The 15,730-nt window shown below is 39.8% G+C and overlaps 2 protein-coding genes across 6 annotated transcripts in view; one reads left to right on the top strand and one right to left on the bottom strand.

Annotated features, from left to right (window-relative positions):
* The window catches only part of borcs7 (BLOC-1 related complex subunit 7), a 1,032,483-nt gene that overhangs the window by 448,618 nt on the left and 568,135 nt on the right, over positions 1–15,730 (bottom strand). The gene's annotated exons all lie outside the window — the stretch shown is intronic.
* Positions 1–15,730, top strand: part of LOC126406430 (heterogeneous nuclear ribonucleoprotein L-like) — a 122,767-nt gene that overhangs the window by 82,645 nt on the left and 24,392 nt on the right. For all 4 annotated transcript variants that reach the window (XM_050070700.1, XM_050070698.1, XM_050070699.1 and 1 more), the window contains 4 exons: positions 3,333–3,404; positions 6,516–6,733; positions 13,829–13,950; positions 14,835–15,036. In XM_050070700.1, coding sequence (XP_049926657.1) covers positions 3,333–3,404; positions 6,516–6,733; positions 13,829–13,950; positions 14,835–15,036 — 614 coding nt within the window. The remainder of the gene's footprint in view (positions 1–3,332; positions 3,405–6,515; positions 6,734–13,828; positions 13,951–14,834; positions 15,037–15,730) is intronic.

The raw sequence follows: 15,730 nt of genomic DNA, 5'->3' as shown, positions 1-15,730 counted from the left end.
TATGAGTCAAATAATGCAGCCACATTCTTAAAATGAAAAAGCATTTCTGCAAATGCATTTTAATTTTCAAATTTTACATTTCTAATTGAATTTTGGTATCTATTTACTGGGGCATATTTTGAAAATTAAATCTCAAATGTCTTTTTCTTTTTCATTTTAATTAAGTGAAAGAATGAGCAGTCTTGAAGAAGAAAATGCATTTTAATTTAAATATTGGTCACGATTCTCTTCGATATAGGTGGAGTCAAGGCTGGAGAATACCCAGTTCGGTGGACTCAGTTTTGCATCTCCACTTTTTGCAGATGATGTTAAATGACAGATCTGTGACCTCCTCGTACGCAGGTGGTTTGCAGCCTACTGTGAAGCAGCAGGCCCCTCACATCCACACACAGGTGGTTGTGACAGCTTTCTGGCCTGTTTCTGTGTGTTGTTTGAGCTTTTCTTGCATGTACAGATATTGGTCATTGGTAGGCGGGGGGTGGGGGGACTATGGGGCCTGAAGGCAAAGCTCTCAACAACCAGTCAGTCTATGTTCCAACCCTGACTTATGGTCATGAGCTTAAGTTAGTGACCAAATGAATGACATTGTTAATATAAGCAGAGGAAATCAGTGCCCTTGGCGAGGAGGCAACTGGCTCGGCCTTCTCTGATGCCAGTTGAGAATGCTGAAAAAGCCACCAAGGGCCAACTGGTCAATCAATCAATCAATCAATCAATTTTATTTATAAAGCCCAATATCACAAATCACAGTTTGCCTCACAGGGCTTTACAGCATACGACATCCCTCTGTCCTTATGACCCTCGCCAACAGTGCAGGACACACTGCGAAAATTAGCGCAGTAGATGCACACTGATGGCCCAACATTGACCTACGGCTGATTGTTGTCTTGGTATATCAGGGCCCTTAGAAATGGGGTGATGAGGTCAGACATCTGGAAGGAACTAGGGATTGAACTGCTGCTCCTTCACTTCAAAAGAGGCCAATTGAAATGGTTTCGGAATCTGATTTGAAGAGGTTTTCATGTCCAACTGGGAGGAGACACCAGGGCTGACCTAGAACGCTCTGGAGACATTTTGTATTCCATGTGGCCTGGAATTGTCTTGGGATCCCCAAAAAGAACTCAAGTAGGTGGCTGGGGAGAAGGATGTATGGACTACCTTCCTTAGAAATGACAAAACAATGAAAATAAGACCAAAGTTACATGAAACTGGAATATCCCTTTAATGTTATGTATTTTTGCACAATGCACATGAGCAAGGAAATTCTGTAATGTACCTTGTACCTCTGGCCACCAGAGGCACCTCAAACCCCGACAGGGTTTACACAATAATCTGATAACATGGTTACAGGGGTCTGTTTCTATGCTATAGAGCCTGACTAATAACTGACAGCTCCCCCCTCTAACATACGTTTCCCTTCAAGATTCAACCTCAAGCATGATCTTGTGGCATTGTGCTGCTGTGGTGTAACCTTATAGCTGTCTTTTAGATGGTATACCGTAAAATATTTTTTACATCTTACGTCTTATTCTTGTTGTTTTGTATGTTATTTCATTAAAACAGTGAATATTGTAAAAACATAGTTAATTGCTAAGATCTGGGAAACAACAACATTGCTAGAGATAAGGGATACATCAAATTATCAGCCACTCATCGGTAACAGTTGATATTCGCCTTGTTGACTGACTCACCAATGGCAGTGGCTGATGTTTTTTTTTTGTCACATCACAATCATTTTGCACATACGAAAGACCAGGGCTCAAGACTAACAGTGTCCCATCGTCACAGGATTCATAGGAAGCGCGTTTGGGATGAATAGAGATCTTCCCTGGGATGCCGTCGGGACGAAAGAATGCAATAAACTCGCTATCGACACATCAGGGGACGCACCCTATTGTTTCCTTGATAATGCTACATTCTGAACAACAAATCTGTGTTGAAATCAGCAGGAAGAGAGCTAGCTAATGTCAGCTTTAAGCAGCTGGTGGCCACAACTAATGCTGTGTTCCATTTACCTTGTAAGTCAGAGGTTGGAGATTGGGATGACGTCACACTCATGCTGATCGCGTTCCAGTGCAACAAGTTGGAAAAAACTGTTGATGACAAACCAGGTCAACCCAAGTTAGCCATTGTAGCCAATACCAGATGTTAAGAAAGCTGTATTTTGTGCATATAAACACCTTAGCAACATGTCCACCAATAGAAACTTGACAGGATTGTGAGTATGAATGTTTTAGTGAGATACAGGTAAGATAGAAGTGCTAATAAATTGCACAATACATAAGCATTCACTACCGTTAATGTGCAGATCAGTCATATTGGATTTTGAGACTTTTTTTTTCTCCTTCAACTTTCCAAGTTGAAAATCCAACGTCAGGGTGTTCTAGTTGAAATTTCTGACTGGGAACTCAAAAATGTGAACTTCACAGTACAAATGGAATAACTGCTGATGGAGGTTGCAATGAGTTACATTATAATGTGTTCAAGCTCTATTCTGTAAAAATGGGTATTGGGCAAAGGTAAATTATAAGGTTATCATGATGTGTTCAAATGTTATCTTGTAAAATGTAGTGTTTATTGAGAAACTTGGATAAATACAGCTGTTCAAAGGAGAAATTTGTTGATGTTTTCACAGCAATGTAAAATACATATTAGAGAGGGAATTATGATATATATAGTAAAAATACATTTGAAGCAGTTATTTTTAAAATATGATTTTAATGTAAAAGAAGATTATTTTAAAGGTTGTTATTAATGTGTATAAAAGATGTGCTCATCAAAGGGAGTGTAATGAATGACTGAATGACTTTGAAACAGTTCAGTTATTTTTTAATAAGAAGATTTCTTTCTTTCCCTGCACAAAGGGGGGAATAAATAACAACAAAAACAACAAAAACAAACTAAACAACAAAAAAACATCAGTGTCGGTTTTCAGCCAAATTGTAATTTTAAACATTAGTATTGGCCTAAAATTTCACGATCGGTGCATCCCTACTAACATTAGGTCCAATTGGTCAAGGAACACAAAGCAGTCAGACTATCAGACAGGTTGTAATCAAAAGCCCAGGTTAGTCAAATTTATTTGGAATAGAAAACAAAGGCAAACAGTTACATCACTCCCCACACTGTACGCTGTAATTATCCAGCCCACAGTGCTCATTTTAGAACTCTTTTATATGGCAGGGTCTTCAGAGGTAGTAAACAAAGTCTACATCTGTGAAAGAAGCCCGTTGTGAGGTAAATTACTGTGGGTGCTGCACACAATCTAATATTGTGTGTGTGTGTGTGTGTGTGTGTGTGTGTGTGTGTGTGTGTGTGTGTGTGTGTTTCAGACCGTGGAAAGGGAAGGCAGAGACAGGCCATTTTAGGCGAACATCCGTCATCCTACAGTGATAACGGCTATGGTAAGACACACACCCACAGAGCAGTAACTGAAACTTCTGCCTCACACAGTGCTGCTTCTTAATCTATACTCCCCATACCTCTGAGGTGAAACCTGAGTACGGGTGTACACAAACTGCTACAGTAGGTATACCTTTACCTGCCTGTGGAAACAGATGCCTGCCAATTACACTCGTTAATTTAAGCTGTGTCACACACCACACACACACACACAGATACACACCCTGAGAAGAGTGAGGAGAGTCATTCAAATCCAACATGCCCGTGTGTTTGTTTGTGTACATTTAGTACACATTTGTGCACGTGTGTGTGGTAGGTTGGTAATTCAAAGGTTATAGGCCAAGGCTACTGAGAGTAAGCAGAAAGTTAAAACTGAAAAAATGTTCCCTTTGTCATAATGCAGCTGTGTGTTTCTGTCCAAATAACAGTAAATCAGCTGTGTTCCCTCAGCCTGACATCAGCACTGAGATGACCGAACTAAAAGATGTGGTGCCACAATGTGGCTCAGTACTTGAGGAAGTGATGGCCAAGTTTCAGATACTGCCATCTAATGATAAAGTGTGTGTTCTGATCAATTTTTAGACTAAAGGAAATGTGTGTGCAGAACTGATCATAGAAACATGATACTAGAGACATTCAATCAGAAGCCTACCTATCTATTGTGTTCTTTTTCAAACAGACACAAGCTATTTCACAGCTATTTCAATTGTTCACACACAAAAAAGGAGCTGTGCACACAATTCTGACAACTCAAAGCTCAGTTATCAACAACAGGACTCCAGACTGCTGAACTATGAGCACAATTTCACTGTTTTCACAAACAAAGAAATTTTAAGTCACATTTTTCAAAACTCTAAGCACAAATCGCATCATTTAGCAAACTTTGGTCACCTGGAAACACTAGCCTTCAAAATGACACATTCTAATTACCACTTGTTCTGACTCACATCTCACCCGTTCAAAACATTCCCATCATGCATCAGAGCATAAAAAGGCCTCAAGTGACCTCCATTGTGTTGGGAGTAAAAATTAGGGCTGGGTTAAAATGATTGTTTCATCTGATTCAAATCAGTCTTCATTGAATGACCCGATGTGAATTCATAAAATCTGAGATTGAACTAATATACGCTTTTTCCCACAGATGCGTGAAGCTTTAACCCTGTTAATCTTGCTAGTAGTAAACAAGCCCTGGTGCTAAATTATTAAGGACCTTAGTATTGAGAAGCTCCTACGTTACCGATTTTTTAAATCTCTAACTGTTAGCTTACTTTTTTATGTTTTGGTGTAATTTATTATGATGGTACTGCAGCCTCTCCTCCTGCTGTCTCTGTGTCGGGGCTTATGCGCCACTTTTACACAAACACACACACACACACACACACACACACACACACACACCAAGTAGAGATTATGCGGTGGAGACAGAGAGGTGAAGATAACTTGAGCTGACAATAACTGAGCTTGTTACTGTGAGTGCAATAAAACCTCTGCAAGGAAAAAGTCAATACTTTATCAATACAGCTTATCAGTAACATGTAGAAAAGTGACATTTCAATCTGCTCTGTCTGCAGTCCCTCATCCAGCACCGCTAATATTGTTATAAACAAGCACAGAGGCTTTCCAGCTAATAGCAAATTGTTACTAAAGCTAAAACAACAACAACAACAACAGTTTATGTCAAATGGTTTAGCTCAGTTTGCCTCGTATCTTAACACTTACCAACGGTAATGTGACCTGCAGACAGAGAATCTCCTCAACAGCAGAGGGAGGAGCAGAGAGGACTGGAGGACTGATACTGACTGATGTCTGTGTTCCTTAGTCTTTCTAAACTTCACTCAGTATTGTGATGTCAGGAATATGATTTATTGACATTTTACATTTGTTTTCAATGAAAAAAAAAGTGACTTTGCTGTTTTAATATCACTGTTGCTGCTTTAGAAACATTTAGTTGCCCTTACAAGTTGGCCTGGTCTGTTTGATGTAGATGTAAGATGTATTTTCGTTCTGACAGTGAATTTTGAAGTTTGTGAAGATGTGTGTGCAGTTTATGGTTTAGAGTTTTGGGAAATGGAGCATGATTTCAAGAAATGTGTCTGAGCAATCAAGGAAAACTAATTCAGGGGCGCTGGTGGCTTAGTGGTAGAGCAGGCGCCCCATGTACAAGGCTGTTGCCGCAGCTGCCTGGGTTCGACTCCAGCCTGTCGGCGTTTGCTGCATGTCACTCCCTCTCTCTCTCTCTCCCCCTTTCACGCTTGACTGTCCTATCAATTAAAGGCTAAAATGCCCCCAAAAATATCTTTAAAAAAAGAAAAACTAATACAAAACTCACACTGTAAATCATATGTATGTTGATTCCTCCTCTTCTTAAAGTAGTGGCTGTTGAGTTTTCCCTCCCTAGCATGACTACACTGCAAGAAATTGTCCTCATTCCGTGTAAAAATGCATTGTGAAGTTGAGCTTTATCAGCCAAATCAAGCGGGAATCTGTTAAGTACAAAATTCTCTCTGTGTTTCCATTATTCTGCTGCAGCTCAGCAAGGAGAAACATTAAAGTAATGGCAACATTAAAGGAGAAACAAGATAAAAAGATGAATGTACATCATGAGACAACTATTGTTACATATTCAATGGTCACTAGAGGGCAATGTGGGACTCTTTGAATCTCGAGAGAGGAATTGAACCTAATGTGATTCATTAGACTCTCTCTTAATCAGTTTTAACACTTCTGACTAAGGTTACTCTTAGTTTAGGTCATGACAGGGGGTTCCTGTTAAAAGGATTGCTATATTTTTTTAAAGACATATCTTGTTAACTCTTACTTGAATAAATACAATGTTTATTTCTTTTAGTCACTTTTATTGACTCAACATGTGATTATAGCCACCAGTACCGGTACAACCTCAGAGTTTACATTCGTTTCACGAACTCCCACTGCGCATGCGTCCCGCCCGCATGGAGGAGAACCATTTTTCCTCTAGAGTGGCACAGGGATGAGAACCGTAAATAATATAATAGAAGAGAGTTCCAAGTTAACACATCTAACAATAAAAACAGACAGAGGCAGTATTGTACTCTCGGCATTCATTTCAGCTTCTGTTGTCTCTGCCTCCTCAGGTCCACCCTGCCCCCTGCTGCCTCTGCCTGGCAACAGCAGGTACAAGCTCACCTCAGTGGATGTTCCAGACATGGTGTCATACCCTCTGCCCCAGTCATCCTCCTCATACTCGGGCCATGCCCCCAGCTCTGTTGCCATGGTGAGCGGCCTCCATTCTTCCAAGATGAATTGCACCCGCATCTTCAACCTTTTCTGCCTCTACGGCAACATTGAGAAGGTAGGTATATTTGTTTTCTTAAAGGCATACTGTGCAGGAGTTTCATATAAAACAATGTATGGGCTCGTACAGAAGTAATCCCTCTCAATCACTGACCCACTCTCAGTGTGTGGTGATGTCAGTGGCGGCTCCTGCCAAATTTCTCAGGGGGGGCAATTGTTGTGATGATGGCTGAGGTGACCCGTTCAATGGGTAAATTTGAAATCATTTGGCTTTACAATGACTGAACAATCCACTGTGGTCATCAACAGACTACTTTTCATCAGTGCCATCAGTATAACTACCTTTGAATGTAAACAGAGACCTGTTTTACCATTAATCAAATAAAACTGAGTAAGGTATTCACTGAGTCATTGTCAGTCTTAATCAGAAAATATTTTATTATAGCTAAGTGGAAATTCATTTTGTGTTCTGATTAAATGCAGGCATACCCTACAACTTAATACAATGCACATCACATAGTATCACTGCTCTTTGACCTAACCTGAACGTTTTTTGTTGTTGTTTTTAAGTTTCAGTTATATATTGGGGCGGCATTTTGGGCATTGGGGAACGTGTCCCCCTCAATGTATATGGTGACTACGGCCCTGTCAGCATGCATAATTAGGCTGCAGTGGTCTGGGTGCGCAAAGGTGAAGTGGCTGGTCTTGTCATACAAAGTTTGATGGAGTGTCAACTGGACAATATGGAGATATTTGCATCTTGAAAGCTGGACTACAAATGTGGATAGACAGGGAGAAACACACGCAAGCCTAAGACGTGGTAAGATACGATATTCCTCACTATATGAAGTGACTGATAACAAGATCTGTATAATGGATTGTAAAGAAATTCGTCAGGTTTTTATTTTGTAGACAATTGATCTGTATTTATAGCGTGATGGGATGACAGCACAATGATGTGTGTGATCACTGGAAAGCTCCGGTCCTGCGCTCCGGTTCCGCTGTTTCACGTGATGTGTGGCTTCTCGCTAATGGTCGCGGAGAATATCCATAGAGAAGAACGGGTGTGAATTTGGACGCACTATGCGTCGTTACTTTATAACCTATATGTTAAAAGCCTCTTGGATCAGCTGGAAACGTTAGCCATGTTGATCTTGAATGTGACCGCTGCGCAGTGGTGCTGCCTCATGTGATGTCGGAATAATCGGAAAAATGAGTTTCCGACCGTAAAGCACTATTTCAGTGGAAACGGTTGACGACGTGTTTATTAAACATTTTGAGTGATAAAATACAACACATCTTCTTTGTAATGTCCATGATGTCTCCACATTACGACTTAAATGCTCATGAACACACAATGAAGTAAGAACTTCCCGACATGGGAAATCGGACCATGCGAGGAGCACATGAATGATACTTGGTGGTTTACATATGATGAAAACACGTTGGGGCAAGCCCTCCCGGAACACATAGAGATTGCATTGGAGTGCCTGCATTTAGAAAAAAAAGCATTTTACATGGAAGTCTATGAGAGTGAGTCGGGGCGATTTCCAGCCAGGCTGATATCGCCCCAAAGGACCGGAACGTGACTTCACACTGCATCTGATTGGATATTCAGAGGCAGGACGTGAAAATGATCAGAATAATTAATATATTGTGTGTATATATGACAATAATGATGATGATAATCATACATTTATTATCATCATCTTTCTTTTCTTTTGTGGCTCAAGGAAGGGCGGCGCCCTATCGCCCTCTATTGGCCAGCCGCCCCTGGGTGATGTATTTATCTGCAGAGACTCTGAACCTGCCTGTATTTTCTTATTTTGTGCTGTGTTGGGGACGTCCCTGGGCACAGCGTGTAGGTGAGGTTAGGACTGTTTAAAAAGGTAGAGATCAGGTACGAGACTGTAAGCAGCAGGCATCCATGAGGAAGCTATGGAAATGGTGGACACAGCTCCAAAAAACACAAAGATAGCAAGGGGAGATGCCAAGCAGACAAAGTTTGTTTCAAAACCAGAGTTAATGTGAGATTGGCTTTTACTTTAATGTAAGCGATAGTTTTTATAAACAGTATCCAGTAGTGCCGTGCACAGACATTTTTGGGGGCAGGTGCTCAAGCAAAAAAAAAAAAAAAAAAAAAGCACCCCCTCTCATGATCATAAACAAAAATATAAAGTTACACACAGTACCACATCTTTTACTGACTTACATATATATTAATTTATTTCAATACCCATGCCGTGATGCAGACAAGGGCGTAATTTTGTTTAAAAATTGTAGGGGTCAGATATTAAGTTGGGCGGTCTGGGGGTCCTCCCCAGGAAATTTTGAGCCTCAGACACTTCATTTCCTGCATTCTGGTGAATTTTTCTGCATTAATTTATGGTGGAAATGTATTAATTTGTGTAAAGGAAAACAAAATTCAGGCTGCAGGTGACAATTCAAAATAAACATATGACGGAATATAATGCAGCTTGAGGGAGACGGTGTGATTTTATGCCAGACTAGCTTACTTACTGCTACTAGATAATCTTAATGGTGGGTTATTGCCTGAATAAGGCTGGCTGTATTGAGATATTTTAATAGTAGTCTAATCACACAACAGCGACAAATGATGCTGAGGCTTAAGGCAAACACTATCGTTACCTGGCTGTAATGATAATGATGATGATAATGATAATAATAATAATAATAATACATTTTATTTGTTATTTGCCTTTCACAACACCCAAGGTCACCTTACAGAGAAAAACAATAGCAAAAATAGACATAAAATACAATAGCACAAGAGATATATTAAAAAAAAAACAAAAAAAAACAACAAAGAAAATACAATGTGGCTAAATGAATAGATAAGGAGGATAGGTGGGACTTGAAGGTGTCAGTAGAGTTCAGAATGTGGATGTGTAGTGGGAGTGAGTTCCAGAGTCTAGGTGCTGAGCAGCTAAAAGCCCGAGCACCCATTGAACTGAGTGTGAATGGAGGTGTAGAAAGCAGAGCAGCAGATGAAGAACGGAGTGAACGGGGTGGGATGTAAGGGTGTAACATATTAGAGAGATATGGGGGAGCCTGGTTATGGAGAGCTTTGAATGTTAACAGGAGCTTGTATTGTATCCGTTGTTGGACAGGGAGCCAGTGGAGTTGAATGGTGTGATGTGGTCCGAGGACTTGGTACGAGTGATGATTCTGGCAGCAGAGTTCTGGATGGATTGTAGACGGTGAATGAGTTTATGTGATAATCCAGGCGAGAAGTGACCAGAGCATTTATGAGGACTTCAGTGGAGTGCTGGGTAAGGGACGAAGTCTGGAGATATTGCGAGATGGAAAAAGGCTGTGCATGAGATGTTATTGATGTGGGATGTGAATGAGAGGGTGCTGTCCAAAATAACGCAGAGACTTTTAACTTCAGCTGTTAATGAAGGCAGGTCAGAGAGACATGATGCTGCTCTGCAGGGTGCTTGATTTGCATGCATTAACTTGGCGGTAATTACAAGGGATATTGAAGAGGAACGGGAAGGGGGTTTTGAAGTCTGGCAGAATTAAAAATCAAATGCAGTTGTTGAGCATATAATAAGCAGTATTTGAGAACTGATGCCATGGGCCAAATTTAAAATTTAATTAGTGAAAGAAACAGAAAAAACATCTTGCAAAAAAAAAAGGTTCTTGTCTAGTCAGAGGGCAAAGGGGCAGGTGCTTGAGCACCACCTGGGGTCTATCTGTGCACGTGCTTGGTATCCATCAATTCCTGCATAGTAAATCTTTAAGTCGGGATGGAATGATATCAGATCTTCATTGAATGATTATCCTGTACCAAAAAAAAATTAGAGAGTACTATAATTATATCTAGAGAAAATTCAATAATAATTATAGCTGCTGCGCAGCGATGGGTCAGGTCCGGGCATTTTTAGGCAATTCTGAGCAACAACAACCTCTGAGACTAAGAATCAATTTCTATCTCACTGAGCTAATTAATCAGTGACAATTCATGTGTAGCTTCACAAATTGACTAAGCCAGACGTGCAGGTTTAGCAGCCGTCCATGTATGGAAAAGCAGATTTCAAACCACTGTAAAAAATTCAGTTATCGAAACAAAAATCTGAAAATACACATATTGCATCTAGACAGCATGGAGACGTTGGTAATTTGTTTGTAACAATGATTGATTTGCTCCATAAGTGAAAAACTGATGTTTAAAATTGCCATTTTTACATTGACTCCAATTGTTCACATTAGAGCAAAATTCAAAATGCTGTCAAAAATTCTGAAATTTGCCACACATCATCTACCATGACTCTAGAATTTTGTCATTTTTTTCATGAACATTGAAGATTTATTTAGCAAGAATTTGCATGTATATGTTTACAGTACCGTTTAAGTTTTGAACTTTAGACGCTTGCTGTAGCGCCACCATCAGGACTATTGGCTTTAGTTTACAGCTGAGGATATCTGGCATGAGACTGGACCTTTGTGCAAAGTTTGGTGAGTGTTCACCCATGGGAAGTATGATTTCCTCGGAAGAAGAAAGAAGAAAGAAGAAGAAGAATACCTAGGATTGCAACAGTGTCCTGGCAGCTTAGCTGCCCGGACCCTAATTATAGCTGCTGCGCAGTGATGGGTCGGGTCCGGGCATTTTTAGGCAATTCTGAGCAACAAGCAGAAGAATTGGAAGACATTTAGGAATTTAGCAACACAATCTGCCTTTTGCATCAGCTGAGGCTTGAACTGACAACCTCTACGACATGGGTGAAAACCCATGGGAAGTATGATTTCCTCGGAAGAAGAAAGAAGAACGAAGAAAGACGATGAGTCAGATTTATCTGTAACGTTGTTTATTGTGCATTTGACTATTTTTTGGCAAATGAATTGTGCTTAAAATACTAGTGTAGGGAGGTGGAGAGGGAGACAAAGTGAGAGTGGAAAGCAACAGAGGTTATTTAAGAGGTACTGGATTATTTACAGAATATTATCATATGTGTATTATTATTATTTTTATTATTATTATTAAGATTTTTTTTTTTTTGGGCGTTTTGCCTTTAATGGACAGGACAGTGTGAGAAATGGGGGAGAGGGAGAGAGTGGGGGGACGACATGCAGCAAAGGGTTGCAAGCCGGAGTCGAACTCGCAACCGCCGCAGTGAGGCATCGCCTCTATACATGGGGTGCCGGCACTATCCACTGCGCTACTGATTTTGTCCACATCACGTACATTGGAAGCACAGTAGGAAGTGATTTCTTAAACAGTGTTGGGCAAGTTACTTTCAAAATATAATATATTACATATTACTAGTTACTATCATTTGGAAGTAATAATAATACTTTACAATATTACACTCTGCATAGAGTAATAAGTTACTTATTACACTACTTTTGCGTTACTTTAACCAAAATGAGCTTAGAAGATCTAATGTTCATTTTAAATGGATGAGGGTCATGTTGTTTCACAGCAGCTAATCAAATAAGCTCTAGTTTATTACAATTCATTCCAAATCCAGTGCGGCGCAGGACTGATCCATTCACATTCAGTGGTTACCACTTTGTATTAACATGAAAAAAATGATAAAGAACGATTGAAAAGCCTAGACCTTTTTAAATAAATGAATAGCCTTGAACACAGGAAGGGTCAGTAGAGATCAAAGTCTCATAATTATGAGATATGGATAAATATGTGTGGGCCTATGATATGAAACACAATAAACAAATGTTGAGGGTAGCGCAGCAAACAGAATGGTGCATGAGTACATCACCATGAGGAGCGCAAGTTAATACAACGGAACTGGAAGACCCACCTGCCAGTTCCTGGTGTGCTGGTCTGCTACAGCAGCACCAGAGAGTTATGCATAAGAACGGGACTTTGTGCCGGTGTTGCTCTGCAGTTGTAGGGGATGTGAAAGTTAACATTCAACATACACTAACATCACCTAGATGTGCCGATCACCGGGACGTGGAAAAAACAAACGTAGGCCAGCTCCTCATCCCTGCTGCTTTCAGGCAGCCGTAGGACACAGAAACAGAACAGGGTACATTGTAGATGTTGCAGGTATCTGAAACACACTGAATATAATAACACACAGTACGCTACAGCATGACCCAAATGTGCCTATCACCGGCAGCAACCTTCTTGTAGCACATAACAACACACAACAACGTTCGGGGTATTATTTTTCTTTTGGTGGTGCACTGGCGGATGGATCATTGTGGATAAATGAAAAATGAAAACAATTAACAGTTGATTCCAATAAACTGTTATATTTCAATGCGTTACATGACTTTGTAAATGTAATATTATTACCTGAAATCCTGTTGGTAATGCACTATATTACTTCATTAATGCTAAAACGTAATGTATTACTGTAACGCCTTACTTTTGTAATGCTTTACCCCCAACACTGCTCTTAAAGGAATACTCATTTTTCATCACTCACACTGTGTTACATTGAATTCAGGAAGAAAACCTTGTTTGTCTTGCATGTCTCCAAGGAATCCAAAAAGGGCAAACATTTCTTGATGAACTGAAGTCAAAGGGGTCCGTGATTAACAACAGCAAAACTATTTCAAAATCAGTTTACAAACTTTCACACAACCCCTGCAGTATAGTCCAAGTCTCATTTATTCTGTGGTATGCTACATCTGTGCTGCTTGTCTGTGAGTGAGACTGTTTATGGGAAGTACTGAGCATAAGACTGGATAAATAAGATTTAGATTGTACTGCGGGAATTGTGTGAGTTTGTGAACTGATGTTTTGATATAGTTTTGCTTTTGATAAATGTGGATCCCTGTGACTTAAATTCATCAAGAATGTTTGCCTTTATTGGATTTCTTGTTCACTGTTCATCGAGGCATGCGAGAAAAAGAGTTTTCTTTCCACATTCAATGTTACGTGATGAGTCATTGACATACAAATGATCATTTAGGGGGTGAAATACTCTTTTAAAGTCCAGTATAAAGGAATAATTACAGCAAGCCAAACCTGTTTCAGTGTCCATTTGGGCACCAGACAAACTTTGTGAACCCATTCAGTGTTTACAAGTGTTACATTTGTAAAGGTGACTAATGTATGTTGCTTATGTAAGATAGCTGTTAGGTTAAGTGTGTCCCTGTGTGTGTGTGTGTGTGTGTGTGTGTGTGTGTGTGTGTGTGTGTGTGTGTGTAGGTAAAGTTTATGAAGAGTGTTCCTGGCACAGCGCTGGTTGAGATGGGGGATGAGTATGCTGTGGACAGAGCTATAACACACCTCAACAGCATCAAGGTGTTTGGCAAGAGACTCAATGTCTGGTGAGAAGTACATCTATGCACACACATTGTTCTATGATTTCTAAAGTTCCATATCTTTCACCATGTGTGTCAAATGTAAATGTGCTGAATATTTCACATTAATCAGTGTTAGAAATAGAGAGAAAGTTACTGATTATCTGGCAAACTGAAAGGCCAGAAATGATCTACTGCACGACTTAAAGTCTTACATATAGGACCTTTGTTTTTATAGATTTGTCAGTCTCTTCATTATTTTTTTAATTCGTTATTCTGCCCTTAAAGCTCCAGTTAGTAACTCTTATGAAAATAACTTTGTGTCATATTTGCTGAAATTGGCACTATATTCTGAAAGTAGTACATGACACAGATAGTCTGTGGAAAAAAATCATGTCCCTTTTCCTACCACCTCTAATGGCATTCACTAAAATCAGACTACAGTGGGGCAGCAACAACCAATCAAAGCAGAGCAGTCGCTAACACAGCTGTCAATCATGTCAATTACTGAATGAATGAATATACTGCACTCAAACTAGGCAGCGCTGATCAAATATGAATCAAGATTCTGTTACTGCATTGCCTATTTCTCTCCAGATGTTTTCAGAAACTTTTTTAGTGACTATTTAGCTGGAAAATGTGAAAGTTGGTCTGACTGGTGGGAAGTGCTTAGTACACCTGTTAACGGTATTCAACATGGCAGCCAGGTCACAAATTGTCATAAATGACATCAGTGCACTGAAACAGTAAACTTTATTGGGTATTTAATTATTAGAAATTAACCCAATCACTTTTTTCTGCATGTGTGTAACATGCTCTTCAGGTTTAGTTAGTATTTCAGCTCTACAATGTAAAATTCATGTATTTGACTTGAGTTGGATGTGATAACACAGGTGTTGTGTTGTGTGCAGTGTGTCTAAGCAGCATGCAGTCATCCCCAGTCAGGTGTTTGAATTAGAGGACGGCAGCAGCAGCTATAAGGACTTTGCCATGACCAGGAACAATCGCTTCAGCAGTGCCGGACAGGCCTCCAAAAACATCATCCAGCCTCCATCTGCAGTGCTACACTACTACAACGTTCCTCCATGCATATCACAGGACCATTTACTGAGGGTATGCAGCTTTTGTCTGATAAATGTCCTGTTTTTCTGTAAGGTAAAAATACTTTGCCTCCAAGTTGCCAGCCCCTCTCCCTTTGCAACTAAACTTAAACAGCTCTTAGGTTTAAGGCTTAGGTTCTGCATTGCTCTCTTCACATTAAGAAAAGGTTGATTTGCTAGATCAAGGCTAGCTTGTGACATCTCTTTGCATCTCTTAAGCAAAGCTATAACTGTAATAAATAGTAGAAAGAGTACCCACTTCTACCAAAGATATATGGTATGTGCATATATTATAGCTATGTGTATGTATGTATATGTATGTATATATATATGTGTGTGTGTATGTATATATATATATATATATATGTGTGTGTGTGTATATATATATATATATATCTATAGTAGGGCTGGGCATTAAAACGATAGCGATATCTATCGCGATAGACACGTGATCGATATCAATAGAAAATACTTTTGATAAAACGTCTAATAAAACAGGAAGAAAATCACCGTCCTGAACCGCAAGGCATTCTGGGGGATGCAGTTCCAACGAGGGCTTCAGTATGGTGGCCCTGAAAGGTCACAGCACTGCAACTTAAGAAAACACATGCAAAAAGACAAAACACAAGCAAATTTAGAAAACATTTTCATCAATTTGACAACACGTGCGCAGCATTTAGAAAACGCACTGCAAAGACCACAACACA

Source organism: Epinephelus moara, chromosome 19 (genome assembly GCF_006386435.1).
Source record: "Epinephelus moara isolate mb chromosome 19, YSFRI_EMoa_1.0, whole genome shotgun sequence".
In the NCBI taxonomy this organism is placed as follows: Eukaryota; Metazoa; Chordata; class Actinopteri; order Perciformes; family Serranidae; genus Epinephelus; species Epinephelus moara.
The sequence above is the reverse complement of the archived record's forward strand: the minus strand, read 5'-3'. Positions and strand labels throughout refer to the sequence as shown.